The 26,361-nt window shown below is 43.7% G+C and overlaps 1 protein-coding gene across 12 annotated transcripts in view; it reads left to right on the top strand.

Annotated features, from left to right (window-relative positions):
• APBB2 (amyloid beta precursor protein binding family B member 2) overlaps positions 1-26,361 on the top strand; it is a 311,717-nt gene that overhangs the window by 265,979 nt on the left and 19,377 nt on the right. Inside the window, exon 1 of one of the 12 annotated variants that reach the window (XM_006129490.5) lies at positions 5,106-5,246. The exons of 10 other annotated variants lie outside the window; for them this stretch is intronic. Coding sequence is in view for 1 of the 2 variants with exons in the window: in XM_006129489.4 (XP_006129551.2) it covers positions 23,570-23,613 (44 nt within the window). In the remaining variant the exon portion in view is untranslated. Of the gene's footprint in view, positions 1-5,105; positions 5,247-22,825; positions 23,614-26,361 lie in introns of those variants that run through there. One more of the 12 variants, XM_006129489.4, reaches the window with a different exon arrangement.

The following is a 26,361-nucleotide window of genomic DNA, read 5'->3' as shown; positions in this document are numbered from 1 at the left end:
GACCCAGAGCCTCCACATCACATCCATATTCGTGCACAAACAAAATTCATTCTGCACGTGGACATAAATAATTAGCGGGAACTTTCACTACAATTCACCCAAAATTCACCCCCAAAGTATCTTCAGAATTTCACACTACTCAATCTGTTCAGGTGCCCGTGTTATTTCTGCAGCCCTGTGTTTTGGAGGGGAAAAAAAAGGCTTCATTCCCTTGAGATGAGAAGAGCTATGGCATTTTACCCACAGAGAATGAAACAGATAATAAAAGTCACCTATATTGTTGCTTTAGTAGAACAAGCTATTTGCTTCCAGAGAATCTCTAAGTGGATTTCTTAGTATCCTACTTTATCAGTTGGCACACCTGACATGGAATAAAGACTACCACTAAAGAGCCCAGGCAAGCTTCATAGCATCACTTCACAAGGTAACCCCTGCTTGATATTTGCAAGGCAGTAACATGAAGTTACATCCACACATTCAAAAGACATTATACTTTAGTCTAAGTCTCCATGGCTGACTCGTGCTTTAGGATACAGGTTCTCTGGTCCTCTCATTTGCATCTTCAAACTCTCCTCCTCTTGGAGTGCTGCTTGTCAGTCACACACAGTGGAACATTTATAGCGACCAGCACTAGAAGAAAGAAAAATTACTTAATGCTTTGTAACTAATCAATGCTATTTTCAAGAATCCTCATCGCAGGTACATGGAGGACATGTGTACCCATCCTGAAATAGAGAGGAATCACACATCTCAAAGAACTCTAGTAAAAAAGGGTAAATAATGTCCCTTTTCTACCCTCACAGTTGTGGAGAAATTCCTAAAGGAGTGAACCAGCTGCATTGTAAACTTTTAGAAGCCAGAGGCAACTCTCATACCACTCCCTAACATATATTACTTTTCAATTATCTTGTGGCTTTTAAGTTAATTTTATGATTTTGGAGTCAATATCTGGGATTTCTGAATGGTGAAGGTCTCCAATAGTATAGACAGCAGCAGGCTATATTTTAAATACAGTGCAAATCATATGCACGGAGTTGGTTAGCTGGGACCCAAACTTTGGGTTTTCAGTTTTAAAAGCTGTTTCTGTAATTGCCATTGAAGCTGCAGAAGAGATCCCTTAGCTGACAGATAGTTATGTCCCTTATCCTTTTTGTGGGCCAACAACTAGAAGGCACAAGCACAGAGGCTAGATTGGGAGTGTCAAGAAAGTGGGTCTGAATGTAAATAGTGATTTAGAATATTATTTCTTAGCATGGGACTAGCCAAGATCAAATATTCGTCCATCCTATATCTTTGGTGGAAAGTTAAGGACACAAAAAACTTGAGAAATCTTCTGTAATACATACCAGTTCAACATGGGATTAAAAATTAATCTCAAATCATTTTAAGTATTTAAATGTATTGGCACCTTTTCTCCCCCATCAAAATCCACGTCTATATCTTTGAATCTATAAAGCCTGAATGAGTTAACCGGGAACTGAGTAGTGCTTATGGTAGTCTAATCAAACAAAACAAAACTGGTTTGTAGCTGCTGAGCATACATAAAGTAACATTAAGGAAGAGCTATCATCCAGTTTAAATGTGAGATGGAATGAAATAAAATTGATTTTTTTTAAGATGCTGATCTAGTCCTCTGAACTTGATCTTATAAGGACACAACTTGTCTGAGCTGAATAGGTAGTTTTTTTTCTTCATGCATGTATTTAAAACGTGTAAAGTTTTAAAATAGTCTTTACATTCTGCACTATTTGAATGAAAGTGGTGGAGGGTTTTGGTTTTTGTTAATTAGCTGGTACCCAAACTCCAAGTTCGTAATTTTAAAAGCTGCTTCTGCTACTGAAGCTGCAGGAAAGCTATGGATTGGAGTTCCCTGTAAGAGGTTCACTTTTGCAGCTGCTCAAGAGAGATTCAAATCCCATCCAGCTGATTAGCAGAGCTCCCACAGGTTTTGTTTCTACTGGTGGCGCACATTCATGCATGTTATGGTGCACATAAAACTTGACTCTACACGTGGGTGGAAAAAATATACACATGGATGGAGAAGATTAGTTAGAGGGACTATTGCTGTGGATACTCTCTGATTTGCAGCAATGTAGTGGGAAGTATATGTGAGCAGCCATATTTCACATTATGGTATTTAGACCGGAGATTCTTAACTAATAGACATCATGGTTCTTGGGTGTTGGACACAGGTGGTTAAGGGGAAAGAGGAGATAAAAGACCCCCCGATCTCATTTTATTAAATGGGATGGGAGTCCCAGCTTCATGAGAAGTGGGTTCTGGGATGGTCCCAGTATGGTAGTTTCCGGGTTAGACACTCTCTTGAAATATATTCCAAAATCAAAATCTGGCTTTCAAAAATAAACCTATTTTCATTATTTGGTATTTTTCTTTCTCCCCCCCTTCCACCCTCCCCCTTCTCTTTCCCTTCTTTTTTCTCTCTTTTTCAGAGTCACTGACAATTTTTTATTTGGGTTTTTCATTGATATACTGAGAAAAATTCTTACTAAACCAACAATCTTTTCCAAGCAGTTCTACTTTTCTTAGGGCATAATTTTACTTCAGGTGACTTCTAGAAGATTTACACGGCGTTGCTTGGGTCCATAACTCTAAGTTCCGTTTTTCTTCATTTAAATCATTGTTCTGGGGTAGGGCTGCTGAGGAGTGATTCAGTATACAGGCTGCCCCAGGGAAAGAGGAAAATCACAGCTCCCTCTCACTGTAGCAGCTTGGGGCCAGGGGAGATGTTCCTGTTCAAGGCATTGCAGCAGGCACAGCCAAAAGAGGGATGCAGGTCCCCCAGCTGGGGGACAGACACATGCAGAAAGACACACACTCTGAAATAGATAGTAGATAGCTGTCCCATTCTCCACCTCTACTGGACCAATGGGATTATAGCTGTCTCAGTTCCCATCTCTGTCTCTTTGCTGCATTCCCTCCCTCCCCTCATTGTCATTCTATCCCTCCTACCAGACCCCTCTCTTTCCATTTTATGAGAAAATCAAATTCCATGAACATCCCATTGTCCTGGCACAACCAAACTTTTTTCTTGCTTTAAGTTAGGATAAAAAGAAGCTGCGTACCACATTTGGTGGTCCTAGCTCTTACCTTTTTAGAAGGAGTTCTTAAAAACAGACTCACAATCAGGCCAATGCACATACTCTCTCAAATATATGTGTGTGATTTTTTTCTCATCTTTTCATTTGGAAAAACAAGACCGTTTGATTGAAATTTACTGTATTTTTATTTTCATTTGGACAGCGGGGCTGACAGGCACTGCAAACCCCAAGGCAAGGTGGGGGGACAGCTCTGTGCCTTCAGAACGGGTGGGGCATCAGATGGAATGGGCAATGAACCTTTAGCACTGTCCAGACCACCGTGCATCCTCCCTCTCCCCAAGCCCTTAGATTCATTCGGAATGGTGCTCCAGCAGCAATTCAGAGGGGGCCAAGGTACTTCTGCTTTGAAAATGTCTGAATGTGACTTCTCATTTCTCAAATGGAGTGGCAGCTTCTGTGTATCAGGACTTTCAAGAGTCGTATCGGTTCACTATAGTGGCAAAATTATTTTACTGCCTTACTCCTGGTAGCCCTATAGCAGTAAGGAGCTGGATCAGTAACAGAATTATTTATTAAGTTCTAATCTGTTACTCTGTTGAAAATCAGTGGAATGTAATGGGGTTGCACTGGTGTCTTTGAGGCTTAACATGGCCTGCCAAATTTGATAGTGATGTTTATGACTAACAGAACTCTAGCTAGACGCGCAGAGCCAGGCTGAGATTATATGACTGACCGTTATATAAAATATCTTTTTTACTTTAGCTGAGCACATTTGATAGGGAACTCACTGAAAGACGACAAACCTGGCACCCCAGAGTATGGTTTTTAATCACTTTAGAGCAAATCCACGCTTTATGTTTGATGTACAGTACTGTGCATTAATATTTTGGAGTAACACATTATATGAAGTAGGGATGTAAATGAGTAGTTGAGTATACAATTAACTGATAAGCCTACACTTATTGGTTAATCTTCTCACTACTTGCATTCTCTCCTCCCCCCCTTTCCCTGCTATCAGAGGCAGCAGTGAGGGGAGGCTGCCTCAAAGCAGCCCCTTTCCACTGGGGGTCTGAGCTCCCCACAGACAGAGGCGGCTTGCATTCCATGGACAGAGGCTGCTTCATGGCAGTCTCTCTCCCTTCCCCCGCGCAGCAGACTGTGTCTGTGGGGAGCTTAGAGCCCCATGGACAGGGGCTGCTATCAACCTGCACTGTTGTCTCTGTATCAGAGGCAGCCATGTGGGGCAAGAGGCAGTCAGCCTGCAAGGGGAGCTACTTTTCAAACTGGCTTCCCTCGTGATACAGAGGCAGCAGAGCGGGGTGGCAGGAGGCACCGGGTCCAGAACACACAGGCTGCAGGCCCCAACCCCAGGGGCTATAGAATAGTCAAGTAACCGAGTATGAGGTTACTCGACTATTCTATTACCGGCTAGCTAACATTCCTAATCTTAAGCATATATTTATACAGATCAGTGATTCAGTTCACTGGCATAAGCAGGTGTAACATTGAAGTGAATGGAGTTGTGCTTAATTCTGTATTCTGTGATTTGGCTTTTTCACTGCCTTTTAAAAAGAGAATGCATTTAACTTTCTATACTACATCCTATTTAAACTATTTTGGTTAATGCGCATCAACAAACAGAAAAAACAACAACAAATCTTTATACACTTGCAACTTTCCCAAAAGGTTGCTTCTAGTCCAACAAATTAGAGCTAATTGTGCTTAGAGGACAGAAAGATAATTTACAGTAAATACATTGTATTGGGAGAATGGAAAGACTTTTTCCCAGCCCAAAATGTACTGAACACTAAAATGGTTAAAATCAGTGATAACAGGGAGAAAAAGACACACCCCTGACTGAGCCATGCAATTCAGGAGACAGCACCCACTCATTCACAGCTGTATCCAATCAGCACAGCCCTGCACAGTGAGTGAAGAGAGAATGAGGACGGCCTGATGAAGAGAGTGAGAGCTGACAGGATTTGGTTCAACTTGATACAAAATGAATGAGTTACCATTCTCAGGAGTATTCAGCACAGGTCCTTGAAGTACAAGTACATGGATTGATCCAAGAGCAGTTTGCATCATCTGTACATCCAGAGGGGAACAGGACCAGGCAAGACATTGAGTTGGGCGGTTGTATCTGACGTGCTTGGCATTAAAATCTCGTTTGCTGCAATAAAAAAGGTAAGAGACTTAAGGAAAAAAAACCTACTCCTCCCAGAGGATGCACCACAATGGAAACATAGTAGTGTCCTTTGTGTCTCACTGTATTTTCAGAGCTGTGGTCCATTAGGGTAAATATCCTGTGTAACTGCCTGCAAGGCAAATGATAGCTTCTGGCGTGACAAAGGCAAGTCAGATTTCTTTTCTCAAGTGCTGACACTTTAACAACCTTCACAAAGGCCTTGTACCAGAGATATGGGAATGTATGGTATGTTGTAAGTATTTGTTGCTTCTCCCCTCCCCCTTCTTTCCCTTCAGATGTTGCTCATTTGAGCGGCAAACTAATGAATGTAGCTTAGACCTTGAGAGGCTTGATTGATTTGTTGGTTAGTGTTCAGTTCAGAATTCCTGTTCCTAAGGTGGCTGCAGTTCACTTCATAGCTACCTGCCTAAATGTGTGTGTCTGGACATAGTTTGCTTTTATTGCCAGTACTGTGTTAATAAACAAAAAGATGAAAAATAGCAAATTGAAGAAAGCTCATTTGCAAAGGGTGACATAAATCTGTGTTTGTTGCTGTGTATGTATAGTGTCTATATAATTTTCTCACTAAATAGGATAACTGTTGGCTATGGATTTTCAATAGATCTTTAACAATACAGATTATTCATTTCTAATTCCTGGGTCTCTGATTTTAAGATTTTTAAAGAATGTATATTTGTAAAGAATGAATATTTCATAAAGACTGAAGAACTATAACCTCATTGAATTCTTGGCAGAGATTAATATACAGTATATGTGAGACAGTTTAAGGCTCTTTTGACTGAAGAAAAAACTTAAAAAATTTAAATGTAATGTATTAGTTTGGGTGCTCAGAAAGGAATCTGCTTTCTCAAGGCTATCTGTATTCCTGAAGAATTTGAAACAGGGTGAATTTCATTGATAGATAATTGCTATAGAGCTGTGAATCCTCATTATAATATTGAGCAGGAGAAGGAAAGGCAAACACATTAATCTTTTTCCCCCTCCCCCACTTAATTCAGCAGTTACTTCTCAGTTGGGTTTGTAACATGAGTTGTGGAACCTCTTTGCTTTCCTATTTATCTCTGGTCATTTTTCTTTCCTTGGTGTAAAGGGTAGTAAGCATTTTTGAGGCTTGATTTAGCACAAAAAAACATGCGAAGAAGTTTGTCTCTTAAAACTATGACTAATTACATTTATTGTAGTATATTTATTTGTAGCATATTGTTAACATAAATGTAATAACTTTGGGTGTGAGAGATACTGTTGTTTACCCCAAAAACACTCACTTAAGAGAAGAGCTAGTTTTAAATTTTGTTTTGTAAAATGGTAGCTTTATTTTTGTAACTTGGATATTTCTAATAATAATGTTGGTTTAGTATATCTGAAAAATACAAATCCATTTTAGAATATATTTGGCAGCCATGAAAACAAATTTATATTCAGCAATAAACAAATAACCACGCTTATAAGGTTTCTCAGGTGTATTATTAATTATAAGACCCAAACTGCAGTTAAAAGTAATGTGCGAATTAGTATTTTGGCGATTAAGTATGTATTGGTAGACTATAAAAATTCTTGGAACTATTACAATATATTGTGTAAATGTATTCAGCCAGGTTTTTCAGGAGCTGTTGTTCTTCAAGATGATAAATAAAAACTACACATGGTAGAGGACCAAATTCTAATTTCATTAGCACCAGTGTACTTCCAGGGTAACTGCATTGATTTAAGAGAGATACATGACTTTAATCCAAATGTACTATCCTTTTGTCACTGCATGCAGAATTTGCTCCATTGTATTTTGAGAGGCCTCTTGAGAACTCTTATTTTTGTCTGAAACTGGGCCATGTCAAATTTAATCAATTTAAACTGGGAAATAAAAATATATGAGAGGTGTTCAGTTTAGTTGCTCCATTATTGGAGGTAATTAGCTGGTCTTTACAGTTGTTTTTGATCACTGATGAAGAAACCATCACTGATCATTCTGATTGTGTTCTGTATCATGGAGGTTTTGTCTGATTAATGCTTGTACAAGTTTCCAAAATAGCTGTGCCAGAAGTGAATATGTTTATGGTTGAATCTGATACTCTGTCAAAGAACACATGAGCCACCTGAAACGATGTTCAGCTGAACTGGAGAAAAATTGTTATTCCTTCTTAATTTTTTTCTGCTGCCAAGACCCATTTATTTCCCCTACCAAGCAGAACATTTTATGATGTGTTCATATTTAATTACAGAGTTTCTTAGGAGATGGGAAACAATGCTATTGTATTACATGGTTAATTCTGGTTGTATTTGGTGACCTCTAATTTAAATTAGGCGGAGGAAGGTACCTTAGATGTCAGATGATACACTGCTTGGGGCTAGAAGCACACTGACTGCTTCGTTTGAGGCTCTGCATTCAATTTCTATTATGTAGGAACTGTGGTTGAAAAAAATGCTTTTGTAAGCTTATTATTTATTTATTAACTTAGGGAATTTTTGGTTTATGGAGGCTCAGCAGGGAAGTTATGCCACATCAAGTATCAGTACGATATTGAGCACCCAAACTACTATTGTGACTTTGCTTGGGTGCCGTCTTATAAAATTCATTCATCGTTCTATTTGGTTTTGAAGTGGTTTCATACAGCGTGTGTCAAGCAGTTTGAGATATTTATTTCACTTTAAAAACAGAACTTGACTAGATTATGGGGTTTCTATGTAGGATAAAATTAATAACAGAGCCAGAACAAGACATCAATTTTTAAGCAGAATTCCCCAGTGCTTCCAGTGGGGATTTTTGCTTAAAAATTGATGGCACACTCTGGCCTGTAGTCAATAGGGGGTTTTTATAGCAAGAGCTACAGCCATAGATTTACTTGATTTTAGAATTTGGTAGAGGAGAGAGCCCTGAGAGACAGGGCCAGATGCTCAGCTGATGTAAATCAGCCTAGTTCCGCTGACTTAAGTGGAAAGAATAATGTAGCTTGTGGAAAATAATTCATTTGGGGTGCATCTACACAGCAGGGCTTAACACGAAATAAGCTATGCAAATTGAGCTACATTAGCTGCATAGCTTATTTCAAAATAGCTTGTTTTGAAATTGGGAGCATCTACACAGCACTTGCTTTGAAATAGAGCACTCTTCCTCCGACTTCCCTTATTTCTTGTATAATGAGGGTTACAGGAGTCGGAGAAAAAAGTCATTATTTTGAAATAACTGCCTGCTGTGTAGACACGGACTAAGTTATTTCAAAATACCCTAGTTATTTTAAAGTAATGTTGCTGTGTAGAAAAGACAGGGTTTGACACAGCAAAATGGATATACAGTTAGTTTATAAATGTGATTTACAAAACTGTAAAGCGGGGGTGGGGAAATTTAGGCCCAGGGGCTAGATGTGGCCCCCGACTTTCCTGGATCCAGCCCCTGAGGCTCAGCATTGAGGAGCCTGCACTGACACTCCAGCCCCCCAGCCATCCACCCTCAGGGCTGTAGCACACAAAATCTACTAGTCTGTGCCCCCTAGGCTCTGTATAAGGGGAATGTGAGGTGTGTGTTTTCTTTCTCAGTTAGGGGCCTCTCACTTTGCTTCTCACTTGTGTGTGGTCCCTGAAAATAGGTTCCCCACCCCTTCCCTTAAGATACAGTCTCTGTACTCTGTTGTCTGGCTTCAGAGAAGTAGTGTATGAAGATGCACATCTATGCATTTAAGTAAACAAAATGGAAGAGCTTATAAAGCCTCCAGTATTTGAAAGTACAGGCAGTCCCCGGGTTACATGGATCCGACTTACATCGGATCCCTACTTACAAACGGGGTGAGGCAGCCCCGCACTACCTGCTTTCCCCCAGCAGACCACGGAGACGCGAAGCTAGTGCGCCCCCCAGCAGACCAGGGAGATGCGGAGCGGCTTTTCTCAGCAGACACCTCAGCTTGAGAATAAAGGACTGAGGGAAATGAGGTGTGGGAGAATAAAACTGAGCTCTGGAGAAATGTTTGGCTAGAGTTTCCCCTACAATATGTACCAGTTCCGACTTACATACAAATTCAACTTAAGAACAAACCTACAGTTCCTATCTTGTACGTAACCCGGGGACTGCCTGTACTGATATTTCAGTTTATCGGTATCTTACTGTTAATGAGGTGCCCAGAATTGGAGACAACCTCTACAAGCACATATAGAATGGTATGTAGCGAAAGGACTGTAAACAGCTAGCTTTGGTCATTGACATCTTCAGTGTAGGTGGTAGCCCAAATATACATCAGACTTTTACAATACTGTATCGCACTGCAAATGCAAACTCATGCCTGATTTGCTCTTTGTTTCAGAATTTACTGCTATGTAGTTTTCTTATTCTCATCATGTGTCTGTGTTTCACCTTTATTCCGGCTTAGACCCTTCTCCACATGTTGCAGTTGTTCCTAGTCCTGTTGGTACTAGTCTTTGGGCTGAGATGCTCCTCAAACCTGAGTGTAAAGGCTAAGGAAGCAAGATGGTGCTGTTGCTCTGAAGGAGGGCTGACAGGCTATACATTCCAGGGGTTGAGGAGCAACAAGAATATAGAAGATTGAGGAGGGGAAGCAGAAGCAGTCAACCATAATCTAGATGGGATATGTATCATTGGGCCCACTCCTCAGAAGATGACAGAAGATAATAAGAGTGGACAGGATGAAGAGGAAGAAGAGAATATAATGTGTTGTTTGAGCTCAGTGCTAGGAATTGCGAAGTGTTTAAGGCTTTTTAATTTATTATGGTGTGATAGACGATGGTAATTTTCTCTTTTGGATGTCATTGTGTGAGAATATCTGAAAGATTATGAAGAGACTCTGTAAAAACTGGAACAAGTTTAATTCCTAAGTCTTCATTTAATCAAAGATATTACTATACACAATAGTGTCCAGTTTTTGTAGTATAGTTAATACTATGCAATATCACAGGAACACATTTTACCATGGATTGTCTACTATACATAACAAGCAGATGGTAGAGAGGGTAGTAAAAATGTAAGAATAAATACAGAAGAATACAGTGTTCCCTATAACATTTTCTGATTTTGGACAGGTTAAAGGTTTTTTTGGGCAGGTTGAAATTTCTTATGTGCAGCACCAGTATTGAGGTAGTGTATGGATGTGCACCACCAATACAGACAAAACACATACACATTTTAAGCAGTCCATGTGTGTGGAAGAAAATATATTAAAACAAGATGCCTGGGTCTAGTTGCTATGAAGTACCTTTAGTGCAGGGGTTGGCAAAAGGGCCGCCAAGCGGGTTGATCCACTCAGGCCAATTAGGGGCTGGGGGCAGGGAAAGTGCATGAAGTTTCCTCCACCCTGCCAGGAGCACACAGTGCTTTGAAGTGCCATGAACTCCTGGAAGGGTGGGAGGAGGCTTCGCATGCTCCTCCGCCCCCAGGTCCTGATTGGCCTTAGGGTGGGGGAGCACAGGAAGTCTTTTCCCAGTGCCAAGGGCATGGGTGCTTAGTGGGAATGGGGGGGACAAAGGGGCTCCCTCGACCCCAGACCAATTATAGTCTGTGGGTGGGGAAGCCTGAAGCCTCCTGGCCCTGCCCCTTCCTTGGCTGCATGTTTCAAAGAGCTTGCAAATAAGGTTTCATCCTACAAAACTAGTATCACACCCAGTACTTGCTACTTCTGACTCTCAAGAGCCAGAGCTGTACCACATAGCAAAAATCTGGCCTTCGTGCAATACAATTTACCATATATTAATTAGTAACACAGGATTTTTAAAAATCAGTAAGTTCAGAGTTTTAGATATCTGCAACACTCCAAAAAATGCTGTTAAAAGAATCTTTTTCTTTCTTATTCTTAAGCCATTAACACACATGTAAACTTTGTTTGAAATGCAATCATATAAATGTCCTCCTAGAACACACCATGTAGTTTGGTTCCCCAACCCAACCCAACCTACTAGAGAGGACTGCAGCAAATCAGGACTGCAGTGAGTCAGGACACCCCAAACAAACTGCTTCCTGCCTCCACTTCAGTGCACAGATGCCAGCACACACATACCTCTCTTTCCCCCACCAAACCCATGCAGTCAACCCCTTATCTCTTCCTTCCCAGCCCAGGAGGGTTGAAGATAATTAGGGCCATGATCTGCTATTGATCTATATAGATGTTCTGCACAAAAGACAGTGACAAGGTATGATCTTATTTTCAATAGAGTTAATGTACTAATGAGCTAGCATATTCTTCATTCAGACTTATTAGCTTTACCAACAAAGTTTGATTAGACTTCATTGTACAGGAAAAATGCTTTCCCCTTCAGATGCTGTGTAGGAAGCTATTGTCCTGTCCTGATGTCTTCGCAAAAGTAGTTAGCAAAGAACTGTTTATGTTCCATATACGTGTATTTTTTAAGCAAATGTTTATCTAAATCGATATATAAGCTTCTATTAAAGATGTTCTAGATTGTCAACAACTGACAATAATTAAAAACTGTACAGGATGAGAACAAAAAACACTTAGATAAGCCTGAGCTTTGGTTATCTTTTTAAGCACACTATTGCCATATTCACCTTTTGTAACCATGCTTAGTCATCTAATTGTGCATCCAAATGTAGCTGATGCATTACATCTGGTGCCATTGATTTTTAAAAACTAAAGTATGTTTCCTTCCTTAAAAACAAATTATTGAGAAATACCCAGTTTTGAATTTTTGGGGGGTTAGGGATAGGGTTACCAGATGGTTTAAAAAAAAATACCGGGCACATTTGATCTCAGATGGGGGGGGGGGGGTCCGGCTGGGAGGGGAGCAGGGCTGGCTGGGAAGAGGTTAGGGGCAGTGGGGTTGGCCAGGGAAGATCGAGGGGGTGGGAACTAGACGGCAGGAAGCGGGGCTGGCCAGGGGGGGGGGGGTGGGGCTGGCAGGGAGGGTGTCGGGGGGAGCAGGGCTGGCCAGGGAGGGGGGTACTGGTTAGCAGGAAGCTGGGCTGGCTGGGAGACAATTGGGGGGAGCGGGGATGGGGGAGACCTGCCAGCAGGGGGTGGGGTGGGTCTGGGCGCATGCAGATCCCGGGGTGCTGCCTGTCCTGCACACCGTCCTGGTGGGGCTCACAAGCGAGTCTGGCCCTAGGGATTCCATCCCACCTGGCCCCGCCCTACCCCCCTCCTCTCTACTGTGTAGTTGAGTACTGCCTGGCTGGTAGACACGCTCATGCAGTGTGAGCATGTCTACTAGCAAGGCAGTACGCAACTATGTACTGATACTCATGATCAGGGCTCGCTGAACCGCGGCGAGCCTCACTCGCCAGCTGCGCTGTCCGGCAATCTGCGCATGCGTAGATCGTTCTGTGCATGCGCAGATCGCCCGAACACGGCTCTACCACGGGCGAGTAGATTGTGTTATTTGTCAAGCCCTGCTCATGATGATAATAAAACTAACTTAATTAGAAAATACTGGACATTTATATTTCCGGTATTTTTTCAATTTGTTTCCCAGACAGAAAGCTCAAATACCAGACTGTCCGGTTCAAAACCAGACACCTGACAACCCTAGTTAGAGAGGGAGTCATTTTGAAAATCTATATATATGAAAAATGAGTAGTTATTTAAGTAGTTTTTACCCTTATCACTTTTCTGTTTGTTAGATACACAATCATCTGACACACAATATAAATTTGATAAATATATTTAATATCTGGAAAAGGCAAAAGAGGATTTAGAGCAAAATGTAAATTATTTAATATTTTAACCACTCTATGGATTGAGCCTGCTATCTCTATGCTGACGAAACTCCCATTGACTTTGTGCATAAGAGGTGTAAAATCAGGCACTTTGCACTCAACCAATAAGTATACAGCCATTCTGTCATTTCTTTTTATGTTGTTCTGCCCCTCTCTCACTAATGATTTTCCTCATAATCATGTCTCCTTCTCCCATTTATTTCTCCATCTTGCCCCCAAATCTTCTCATTGATGCCTTTGGCTCCCCAGAGCTGTCACAAATCATATTAAAATTTGTCCTTTGCCTCTGCAACCAGTTTATTCACCCTCAGGTTACTGACCTCTATAGCTAAATAATGCTTAGGCATGATTTGTAAGTTGGATATTTTACAGCTGTGATCAGAAGTAATTTTAATCAGTCACAGACGTAATCTCTCTGGTACTAAATCAAGGTGAGAAAACCTCAGTGCCACTCAGTCATCTACTCTGCTTCTTCACATGTTCCCATGGAGGACCTCTCCTGGATGAAGGTTCTGTGTCAATGGTATCATTATTTTCCCCCATACTTCTTGCTCTTACTCTCTCCTTGAGACCCAATATGAGTTTCTCAGCTGGAGCGCTGCTAGGTCAGGATTCCATAGTTTTATGACTCTTGCTGAACATGATGGTCCTGTCCCTAAAGATCCGCAGGGTTGGACGTCTGCTGCCTCTTCTTCCTCAGAGGGTCCCTTAATCTTCTCTCCCCTCAAGGGAATGATGTGTCGGGAATGATGTGTCAGAAATTCTGTGTAGGATCCTGGCAGTTTCTTCTCACCCTCCTGTGAGTGTGTTTGTGGGAGGGCATGAGTTGCTTCTTTTTAAAAATCCATTGCAGCTGTATGGAATATGCTATTCACATATGTATCTGAAACCCTGTTAACTGAGCCTCAAAATGATCCCAGTTGCATCCTGCTCCCCCATTTATCTCATGCTGGACAAGGAATGGATTCTGATTGTGGCGATTCGGGTATTAGAGTAGACACACCCAGTATGGACTGTGAGGAGGAGGAGGCTAGCTTGAATGGCGGCAGTGCAGGGAGCCCTCTGTCGGGGAGGGAGTGAGTGGAGCTATGGCAGTGCAGCTGCGGAGGGCTCCCTGCACTGACACAGGGCCAGTGACACCTGATCCCTGCTGGTGCGGTGTCCCCGGAAGGCTGTGGCCTTAATGGGGCAGAGCAGAATCAGTGGCAGGGGTCTCGACTCCATCCTGCATCTTGTACTTGCAGGCATTGGGAGTCACCAGAGCTACAGGAGGATGAGCTCCCAGCAGTGGGGGAGCCCATTCTACTGTGGAATGATTCCTGTCCTCTCGAATAGCCAAAATCCTGATTACTCAAATAAAAACTGTGCTCCCCATGCAATTCAGATAACTGGAAAGGTTCCCTACTTAGAACACTACACTCAGGATGCTTACAGCTGCTCTTATAGCATCATAACTAAAGCTGAGCTGGGCAATTCATTCTAAACATCTGCTTTCGGGCACTTACAACCTTAGTGGAGTCTGCCATTTGAATTAGAACTTACCATGTTTGCTTTTAGGTCTAAGGTGAATAGTTTAAACTCTGAAAAGTTTAAGGAGAATTCATTCAGCCATTTTTAGAATTGTAGGGTTAGAAGAGACCTTAGGAGGTCATTGAGTCCAACCCTGTGCTAAAAGCAGGACCAATACCAAATAAATCATCCCATCCAGGGCTTTCTCAAGCCAGGACTTAAAAACCTTGAGGGATGAAGATTCCACCCCTCTTCCCCTTGGTAACTAATTCCAGTGCTTCACCACCCTCCTAGTGAAATAGTTTTTCCTATTATCTAACCTAGACCTTTCCCTCTGCAACTTGAGACCATTGCTCCTTGTTCTGCCATCTGTCACCACTAAGCCTCTCCATCCTCTTTGGTATACTCTTTCAGGTAGTTGAAGGCTGCTATCAAATCTCTCCACCCCCACTCTTCTTTTTGGAAGACTAAGTAAGCCCCAATCCATCAGCCTCTCCTCATAAGTCATGTGCACTAGCTCCATATGGACTCTCTCCAAGTTATTTTAAGTGTGAAAGAAATAACATAGACAGATACAGATTTTTGTGTGTGGATTAATTCATAGCTTACAAGGTAGGATTAATTTGAAAACTGTAATAAGGAATCTAGTGATTTAAAAGTGAGTTAGACCTCCCCTTGACTTGTTTGTATTTTTATCACCTTGTAGTGATTTCTCTTGTACTTTTATTTCTTTCTCTTCCATGGCTTTTTCATTTGATGGAATTATCTTGTTAAAATATGTGAAATTTCATGTTGCATAATGGTTGCATAATGGATTCAATTTCAAGGATTTACATACTAGCAGATAAAAATGTTTGCATGCAGTTATCTTGTTTGTTTAAATTTTGCTATATCCAAGATTCACATTTTGCCTTGTTTTTTTTTTCCCTATGGATTATTTAAAATGTAAAATGTTATCTACATTTTTGGTCTGAGACAACTTGAGTGAACCTTTCATATGAAATTTAAAATCAGGGGTTATTCACAGAAAAAATCAGAATTGTAAGCATTTTTAGTTTTCAGATTTTTAATTAGAAATACATTAATTACTTTTAGATGAAATGTACATTATTTTTCTTCGTTGATTAACATTTTTTAAATTATTTTAAGTCTTCTTTATATTAGAAACACTAGGAGCTAATTTAAATCTCTGAATTGTTGAAAGGATTTTGATAAGCACAGTGAGGTTCCTGTATAGTTAGTGAGATACAATCAGTAGGTTATTGGACTGTGCTTGTAGATGGGGAAGAGGAATGGGCAGAATCACTGATGATTGAAGAGAGAGAGAAGGCTAGTGGATGGAATCTGCTGCTGTTGGATATTGAAGAGATACCATTCCTAAATTCCATTGAAACTCTCCTACAATATCCTACCCAAATCAATGGGGTTGATTCATACTCTTCCATTTGAAAAATACCCAGTGCAGCTGAGGAAACATAGTTTTTCCATTTGTGATCAAATACAGATTGTCTTCTCAACTTCATTGCCCTAAGGGACCACAGTGTAGCATCTCAAGGGCCAAGTAATTCCCAGTGCCACAGGTTGAACCCTGTTGATATTGAAGACTATTGCACTGAATCTGATGATTCTCGAAATGAAACATTTTTCAGTTATATCATAATCAGAATACAGCCACAAAGATAATTTAAATCCCTGTATTGAGCTTTGTAGCAGCTCTTTAACATCTGCTTCATTCAAGAGCAATCTGTTTCTCTTCAAAATGGAAAATAGGGCAGGAATCAATCATGGACTGCATTAGCACTTTTGCCCACAGCGTTGCAGTAGGAGCTCGTGTTCATCTGATAACCCACCATGACCCTCCAAATCTCTCAGAGTCAGGATAGTATCTCCCATCCAGTGAGCATGCCCTACATTTGGCCATATATCTAATGTGAGTACAACAGAGTATTACCACAGATAATGCTGAAGAAAGAGAGACCAATTTAGAGGGAGCGTGATAAAAATAGCATCTAAATAGTAAACATCTCAGTATATCAAATGTGCAAATATCTGATTTGTACAAATGCATTGAATTAGGCATTAGGGATGTTAGGAAGTGAGTAAATAGCCAGGATTGCAAACAAAATTTGCTTAGAACAGTTATGAAGACAAGGCCCCGTGAACATTTGCCACATGCACGTGAGTCTTATTAGATACTGATGGGAGATGGCCTGGGCTGCAGGTCCCTGGATGTTAGAGATGTGTTTAAAGAGAAAGTTAGGCTGTCAGTTTTGCAAGTATTTAACGTGTCTGCAATGGCAGGCCAAGATAAATACTAGTCCTTGCCCCCATAGTCTTTACCTCAAACTGCTGACACTTGTTAAAACTACAAACTGCCTTGTCTTCACTGGGCTTTTGCCCTGTGTTCATTTCTGTGTTAGCTAGCATGAGGTCAGAGCACATCTTTTTCCTACTGAAGGTCCATAACTGGAGGTAGCTCTATTAGCCAGTAACTATCAGCTCCAGCATCAGTGTAGGCCTGGAAAAGACAGGGGAGCATAACAGTAATTACTGCTGTTCTGAGCAGCATGGGACTTGAAAGCAGCACTAAAAAGTGTCAGCAGCTCTAGCTTGGCACTCAGCAATAGCAGCTCTCTGTCTAAGTGGATCCTGCAAAATCTAGTGAAGCATGAAGAACAAGAGGCAAGACAAGTCAGGGAATATGCTAGCCATATCTTGTCTGCTTCTGCCTGCTCTTTCCCTTCCTTTCTCCCCTGTCCTCTCTCTACCTGTTGAGAGCTATTGGGTTGTACCTGGGAAATAAAATACAAGCTTAGTTTAAATTACATTGGTTTAGTATTGTAAAACATCTTTTGAAGATAAAATCTGTGCTGATTTACACTAATTGACTTCTACAGGGTTGCACAGGGCAGATAGGGCATAATTCAGTCCTGGATGTTTTACAGGGTATAACTTTCAACAGAGCTCCAGTGACTTTACTTCTTACACTGACTTTCAATGCTACTTGTGTTCCTAAATCACAAGGGTTCTGGAAAATCCCACAGATGGGGAAGACTTAATTTGGCTTCCATTTTAAAGGACATTTTCAACCCAGATGGTGAAAATGAAAGCAGATTTACAAACTCTTTAAGTTTGAGCAATCAAGAGTTTAATAGTACCACTGTGTAAGGCATGTTTTTGAAACACATGAATGGTTTGTTATCTGTTTAAACAGCAGCTCCTTTTTGGAAACACAGTCTGCGTAACTTTTTCATGTGTGTTGACTGTTTCCCATATTTGTATGTGATATTTTAAGCTTGATTATCTCCCAATGTTGATATGCCTGTGCTGCCTCTCTAAATTCAGCTGATGCCTCTTGGCTTCATTGTATGTTTCCAAAAATACAAACTTCAGCATCACAGGATTCAACCAAAATAACTGCTAAAAGGAAATAGTTGCAGCCTAGGTAAGCTAAGCAGAAAAGGAATATTGAATGTTAAATTAACAGTACTGCTGGGAACAGTCCTGTCTCATTGTGAATGCCTTCTAATTTGCTCTTTCTGCTCTGTTTCTTCATGCTTTCCTGGATTCAGAGAGAGGTAAATGATTTTCATTTCTCCCATCATTCTCCATGTTTATCTGCCTAGCATTTACCAGGCAGTGCCGGCATCTGACATCATTGTATTACAAAAGCTAAACAGTAGTGAAGTAAACTAATCCTGTACCTGATCACATTTTTAATCCAGTAATGACAGTATTGCCAACACCATACATTCTAAAATCATGAGTCAGGCTCCCCCAAAACATGTGACTAGCAGCAAATTATGAGATTTGGGGGTGGGGGATCAGGTTCTTTGTATGCACCTTCTAATGTTTGAGCATTTAGGGTTGATATTTTCCAGCTCTTCTCTGCAGCTATGCGAACTAGAAACCTTTCTTTTGAAATAGAAGTTCAGATTCTCTCATAATTACATGACACTAAGAGCTGGGAGTTGAAGAAAAATTATCATGAGAGTTGGCAATACTGAAATTACTCTCTTCATCAGTGTTTGGGATGGTGAATTGTCCTCCAAGTTATTTAAACTGTCATATAAACTTTTTATCTGCATGTTGTTCAGAGTTGTTATTAAGAATTCTCTACAATACTTTCTGTTGTATTGGAACATGTACAGTATTATTCTACTTTATTATTACCATTTGCTTTTCAGCTTAAAGTCTACAGTCAGGCAGCAGTTTTTCACTGGTAGAATTGTATTCCGCAAGTAAGAATTAGGTTTTGGCCTCAGTCCAGTTTCATTTGTTCTTCTAGATAGCAAGGCTCTGGGATTGGAACAGGATGGAAGGGAGATAGTTTAGAGATGAGGACAGTTCCTTGGGTGTACTTCAAGGAATATAATGAGGCTATTTTACAAGCTTGACTGGTTTTTAATCAATTCTTTAGAAAGCACTGGCCTAGGGAAATGTTTGAACTTTCGTGGTGATTATGGCTTTGCAAGCTAATGTACATTTCATGCATGTAAGAAGTGATGATCATTCTAGGCTAACATTGACAAAAGTGTGCTGTGATCTGCTTCGCCAGTTGTGAACATACTGTGATTACTTTTTTTTCTGTCTGAGTAATAAAGAACAAAGGGAAGCTTTTACTCCCAACTGTTCAATAAGGCAAATCTCACTGAAGACAATGTTCTGGTATTTGCTGCCATCTTCAATTAAATGTGCAGGAGAACTTTCAACACCTCAGTTTCATTTCTTTATCAGTTATTTAAATATTCCTTACAAGTGAAGGCTTTATCTTTCACTTGTATGCACAAAGGTAGGATTGACATCTAAAATATCTAAATAGTAATACACTAAAGTAAATGTTTATCCAAGTTACATGTTTGAATCAAAGGGATTGTTCAGAGATTTAAAGGCACACTAATATATTTTACATTACTTTAGCAATTATGAAAAATGACTTACCTAGAAAATAAAGCCCTCTGTGATGCTTCACTGTACTTTCCAATACTATCTCATCATGCACCTTCCCCTTGGAGAGAGCCCCTCCAGAGCTGAAGTCCCCATATATATTCAGAAACTTCCTAAAATAATTGAGATGGTATTTTGTCTCGAAAAGCGCTGCAGTGTGAAGGTTCATGCAAATAAAATGTAACACCAATGGATTGAATAAGGCTGTGCCAGTTCCCATTAGCTGAAGATCTGACCCTAAACCCTTACCTCTATGCATACAAAAAATTCAGTTACGTACAAGATAGGGACTGTAGGTTTGTTCTTAAGTTGAATCTGTATGTAAGTCGGAACTGGCGTCCAGATTCAGCCGCTGTTGAAACTGATCAGTTTCAACAGCGGCTGAATCTGGACGCCAGTTCTGACTTACATACAGAGATTCAACTTAAGAACCCCAGGCGTCCCCAAGTCAGCTGCTGCTGAAACTGATCAGCAGTTGATTCCAGGAAGCCCGGGGCAGAGCAACTCTGCCTCGGGCTTCCTGTAGTCAGCCGCTGGTCAGTTTCAGCAGAGGCTGACTTGGGGATGCCTGGGGCAGAGCGAGCAGCTCGGGTGCTGCTGGGTTGGTCCGGTAGCGCGGCCGCTCCTCGGCGCTACCGGACTAACCCAGCAGCACCCCAGCTGCTCTGCCCCAGGCGTCCTGATTCAGCCGCTGCTGAAACTGATCACCAGAGGCTGAATCAGGACTCCTGGGGCAGAGCAGCTGGGGTGCTGCTGGGTTGGTCCAGTAGCGCCAAGGAGCGGTGCTGCGAGACCAACCGGCAGCGCCCCACCTGCTCTACCACAGGCCCCGGGCTTTGCTCCACGTCTCCCTGGTCTGCTGGGGGGGGGGGGGCACTAGCTGCGATCCCCCCCCCCCCCCCCAGCAGACCAGGGAGACGCGGAGCAAAGCCGCGGAGGACCCGGGCCGGACCTGCGGCGCTTCCAGATCAGCTGGAAGCGTCGTGGGTCCGGCCCGGGTCCTCCGCCGCTTTGCTCAGCATCTCTCTTGTCTGCAGACCAGGGAGACGCTGAGCAAAGCAGCGGAGGACCCGGGCCGGAAGTGCTGCGGGTCCGGCCCGGGTCCTCCACCACTTTGCTCCCCGTCTCCCTGGTCTGCTGGCTCCCCCAGCAGACCAAGGAGACGGGGAGCAGCTTTTCTCGCCCCAGAGGAGGCGGGCAGCGGGACCAGGCGTCCCGCCACTCCAGTCCTCCGGGGCGAGAAAATCCCCGTTCGTAACTGCGGATCCGACAGAAGTCGGATCCGCGTAACTTGGGGACTGCCTGTACACTGTTCAAAATGTGAAACTTTACATTAGAAAGGTAGTACAATACGTACCATGCTGTCATGGTGAGTTTAACTGGGATGTCTCCCAGGGCTTCAGTTTAATACTGAGAGGCAATGACTGCAGTTCAAACAGGGTAGTATTAGCATAAACTCCATTTAGCATAATCACATTCACCTAATGTTTAGTGGCTAAGTGATGCCTAACCAGGTGTTAAATAGGCAAGCTATGGCCAATTAATATAGAGCTTTACTGAAATAAAGATGAAATATTTGTTTTTATTGTCCCACTTCTATTCAGTACCATTTTTATTAAAGAAAAAAAGGTCTTGTCCATTAATAATAAGCATCAGGGCATCCTAATTGGATTCTCCTGTATTTTCAGCTGTACAGCAGAGCCAAGGTACAATCGTATGGTGGGGAGGAAGGGTGGAAATTGCACCCATTTTTCTGGACAGTCTTTTTTATGGCTTCTGTTTGAAAACACTATTCAATCCCAGTTAATATGTACTGTAAATTCCCATTAGATGGAGCATAGGATACATGCAGAATTATAGAAATTTTCATTGCAGGCTAAGGTGAATATTCATTTTATAGCAAATCACAGAATAACTGATTTATGGCGGTGGTTGTAATCTAGGAGCCTTACAGATTTTTCTACAATGAAATAGTTCTTGTCCCTTTTTTGCTTAAGCAGAAACAGGAATTCTGGTCTCAACCCTGCAAACACTTCTGCACATGCTTAGCATTATGCATGTAAGTATCCTAGAGGAATAGACTTTGAGGGGGCTAGGTATGATCCATGTGCAGCTGACGACCCGTTGGATATTACAGTCTATCTTGTCACCTAGCTTTGTGACAGATGGTCCCTTCTACCAAAAATCACAATAATATTCAGATTACACCCTGTGCCAAAGGACTAATCAGTTACCTCAGGTAATTTGTACCTTAAATGTCACCCTGAAGACAGTGCTATTATCCTATAATAAACTATCTAAAGATTTATTAACCAGGAAAAGGAAGTAAGAGAATGATTTACAAAGTTAAATCAGGTAATCGTTGCATACATCCAAATGAGTTAGTCTTAAGTTTGAAAAGGTAATAAAAACTTCTGTAATAAACAGGGTCTGCAAGTCCATTAGAGCCAACCCATGCCAAACACATGGGATTTTTTGCTTATGCTTAGTCCCCTCAGGGTATGTCTAAATTGTAGAGGGTTTTTTTGAAAACCAGCCATTTTTCCTTTAAAAAAAAAACACACTTCACTTACATCCACACTGCAATCACGTTGTTTTGAAAGAAAATCGAAACAGAGAGGGGTTTCTGACACAGGTAAATCTCTTTCTATGAGGAAGAATACATTTTCCGAAAGAAGAGGCCTTCAGGAAATAACACAGGTGCCCTGGTGGATGCTCCATCCATACTAATCACAACTCTATAGTTCCTATCTCCTGGCAGCTCTTAAAGCTGTGGGGACCCTGGACAAGCCTTGTGGCAGGAAGCCAGGCCTGGAGTAGCACCTTGACTTGCACGGCTTTCCCTGCCATATAAATCGGAAGTATGGCCGAGCAACAAGCCCCCTGAAACTCCCCTGGCCCTCACAGGGAGCAGCACCAGGGCTCTCAGGACCCACCCAGGGGCACCAAACGCTATGCACCCTCCTGGTCCAGGGCGGAGATCCTGTCCCTCAAGCTCTGGGGGGAGGAGGAGACCCTGCAGGATCTCCACTCATGGAGGCGGAATGCTGACATTTATGGCCGGATGGCCGAGGCTTTGGCCAAGAGGGGACATCGCCCTCGCACCAAGTCAGGAGCAAGGTCAAGGAGCTGCACCAAGAATATGCCAGGCTCAGGGAGCACAATTCTCGCTCCGCTGGAGAACCACACTCATGCCCATATTAAGAATCCTGGGGGGTGGTGAAGCCCTTTCCCCACCTGTACTGGTGGATTCGGGGCTAGAGACATCCATGGTTCCCTGGCTGGAGCTCCTTGAGGAGGAGGAGGAGGAGGAGGACGCGGCCAGTACGGTCACCCTCACCCTGGAGCCAGTATCCCAGGCCCTGGCCAAGGAGGGATCATCAGGTGAGTGCTTTCAGTTTTCCACACACACAAAGGGTGGGGGAGGCGGGAGCAGAGGGGATGGGGTGCAATCGTCGCTCGGTCTGCTCGGCCCGGACAGCATGCTGCACTCTATGCATGTGCAAGCACATGCAGCAGCAGTTTGCACCACGTGGCCTCAGGAGCTAGTCCCGGAGCATCCATGGGCTTGGGCTCACAGGCTGCGGGGAGGCCCTGCACATGTCTGACCCCTCGGGGGGGATGTCCTCCCACCACTAGACACCACTGGAAGCAGGCTGGGCACATGCACAACCCTATGCACTCTGAGGAGTGCTGCACACAGCACAGGGCCATGCCTGCATGCTCAAGGAACCACCTGCTCTCGTGGACAGTGCTGCCAGGCGCAAGTGTGTGCATAACCCCTATGGAGGGCCAGGCTGCTCCAGGCACCTCTCCCGTCCATGGAATCGCATCGTGGCTGGACACTTCCCTTGCCTGCTTGTCCGTGGAATAGGGTGAAGGGAAGTGGAAAGCGTGGTCCCCAGGCACCTCGGGGCCCCTGTGAGGCACGGCCTGCTGTGCAGGCCACACATGGCCTGGCTCACAGGACATCACCGTCCTCTGGCCCGAGGACTGTTGCTCGCTGCTCACAGAGGAGGGCACAGCCTCAGACGTTGACGTCTGCATTGACCTCTTCCTCTTTTCTTCCACAGATGGACCAGCTGTCAGTGAGGGGTGATTCACACCATCAGAGGCAGCTGCCTGAACCCCAGGGGAGCCGCAAGCGCAGGCGTGTCCATGAGGACCTTATGAGGAAGCATGTGGCCGTCCTGTGTGACATGCAACAAAGCCTGGCCCAAAAGGTCCGGGATGATGCCAAGTGGTGCAACTGCATGTGTGACCATTGGGGAAGTGCTGGCACATCCGGTTCCTGTCCCCACTCTAGCCCTTTCCATTCTAGCTCTCCCTGCCATGCCTATGCCCCCTCCTCCAGCACCCTCTGCCATCCCTGACCCCGCCCCAGCCTCTCATCCTACCTATCCCCCCTCCCCACATGGTCTCAGGCCCCAGCCACCTCCGAGTTCACCGAGGTCCCTCCACCTGAAGTGGTTCCACCAGCCACCCCACACGCCACCCCCCAGGCCTGAGTCGTCCTCCAGGTTCTCAGCCGTGCTCTTCCACATTTACTTTTGTTTGAAAAAAAATACAAAGATTTGGTTGTTTCACTCAAAACTGGTGTCTTTATTGGGAGTACAGGGAAGGAAGGGGTTGTGGTGGGAAATAGGGGGGGATAGCACAGGCCCCTACTGGGGAAGCCCTGGGGAGAGTTACTGGGCTCCTTCAGAGAGACTCTCCCTCTGGGCCTCCCGGATGTGCACCCCGGCCTGATGTGCCTGGTGGATAGCAGCTGTCTGCAGCTGCTCAAAGGCCTTCCCTTCATGGGCAGCCTCTGCCCCCCACCCAAGGAGGAAGGCCTCCCTCTTTCTCTCCACGGTGTTGTGGAGAACACAACACACCGCGACCATCTTGGGGATGTTGTGCTCCCTCAAGTCAAGGTGGGTCAGGAGGCACCTGAACCGCGCCTTCAGGTGCCTGAAGGCGAATTCCACTTGCATGTGGGCCGGGTTGAGGTGCGCATTGAATTGTTTGCTGCTAGGGTCCAGGTGGTTGTGGTAGGGCTTCGTGAGCCATGGCATGAGTGGGTGAGCTGCATCTCCAATGATGCCCCCAAAAGTGGGGCCAAAGCCTGAGCCTGCTCGAGCCATGTCACCCTGGGCAGAGGGCCAGAGCCCCATCAGGAGGAGAGAGGCCAAAACTGGAGCCCAAAGTCTTCGGCCCCAGGCAGAGTGCCTTCGTGCTTTGGCTTCAACCTGCGCTGGGGGGCTTTTGGGTTTTGGCTTTAGTCCTGGGCCCCAGCAAATCTAATGACAGCCATGGTTACAGCATTGAAATGGAGTCATGACCCACTTTGTGGTCAAAGCCGCCAGTTTGAAAACCACTGTCCTAAAGTATGGGAATGTGAGGAAGGGAATTTAGCTTGGCCTCTTTCTCGCTCCGGAGGGAAAGGGAGACAGAGATGCTGGGATCGTGTGCCAGATTGGGAGGTGGAAGAGACGTTCTGAGGGAGAAGCCCAGCCTAGCTTGGCTCTCTCACAGATTCCCCTGCGTTCCCTAGTCACAGCTTCTGGCAGCTCCCAAACATTCCCAGCAAAATGACTGCTGTTGCCTTGGCAGAAACACAGGCCAGATCTAGTGATCTTTGGGAGGAAAATTAAATTTTCTGGGGAGAGAAAAATAGTGATTTTTAACACTTTTCAACTCTATTGTATCCAAATGGAATGTCATGGGACAAAGAAAAAGTGCATCTATTGTTTCTGGAGTTTTCCATGAAGGATATGATAGGTCTGCTGCAAACAATGGTGGTATTAATACTTATGAAAGAATGTTACAAGAATACTTTATAGTGGGAAGCTAATAAAAGATGTTTTGAGTGGTTGGAGAAACCTAACTGATTACAAATATGGTGCCTACAAAGTCTTCAGGTCTGCATCATCAGGCTTGATTGGCCTCCTTAGAAGGTATAATGATGATATAACCATTTATGATGGGTTTTATGGAGCATTCAGTTCATTTTTTCCCCATAGTTACTAATTTTTCAAAAATAGCAGAGTTAAATACAGGGTTGCCCAACTGTCTAATTGCCTTGTCTCTTCTTTGGGCCCCACCCCCTGCTTGCTCCATCCCTGCTTCCTCCTTTGCTCATTCTCTCCCATTCTCCCTCACTTTCACTGGGCAAGAGGGATTTGGAGTATAGTAGTATAGTAGGGGTCTTTGACAGTGTTCCCTTTTAATTTTTTCCATCCATGGGCAGAATAGATGTTTTTATGTGCACCAAGGCATGTGTGGATGTGTGCCACCAGTAGAAACACATGCTGCTAGGGGGCAGGCACTGTGATAATTAGCTGGGTGGCACCTGAATCTCCCCTGAGTAGCTGCCCATGCATTCAGCTTACAGGGAACACAGGTCTCCACGCTGTAGGGGGTGGACTTCCGGGGTGGTTGATTAAACCAGCTTGGGGTATTGTCTTGGGATGGGACCAGAAATGAGGGATTCATGGTATGGGAGAGGACTCTAGATTAGGGTTCATGGGGATGGGAGCTCTCGCTGGTGGGCTCTGGGTAAGGACGCCAACCCTCCAGGATTGGTCTGGAGTCTCCCAGAATCAGCATTAATCTCCTGGTGACCTGAAATCAATCCTGAAGATTTTAATAAGATATTTTAAGAAAACGACATTACGTCATATGGGGGGGAGGGGAGGAAATCTGCCAGAATAGCTCCTGTCAAAGTTGGCAACCCTAGCTCTATGGTGGGGCTGTGTATGAGGGGGTTGAGGTGAAAGGGGGGACTCCAGGCTGGGGCAAGGGGCTGGGGCGTGGGGTTTGGGCAGCTAGGGAGGCTCTGTGTGCTGCTCTCCTGCCTACAGGCATCACCCCTGCAGCTCCAATTGGTTGGGGTTCATGGCCAGTGGGAGCTGCAGATTCAACACTTGTGGGGTGGGAGAGTAAGGCACCTCTTTGTCTGCCTTAGTCCCATGCCTCTGCTGTGTCAC

Source organism: Pelodiscus sinensis, chromosome 4, assembly GCF_052426305.1.
Source record: "Pelodiscus sinensis isolate ZL-2025 chromosome 4, ASM5242630v1, whole genome shotgun sequence".
Lineage (NCBI taxonomy): Eukaryota > Metazoa > Chordata > Testudines > Trionychidae > Pelodiscus > Pelodiscus sinensis.
This window is presented reverse-complemented; position numbering and strand designations above follow the sequence as displayed.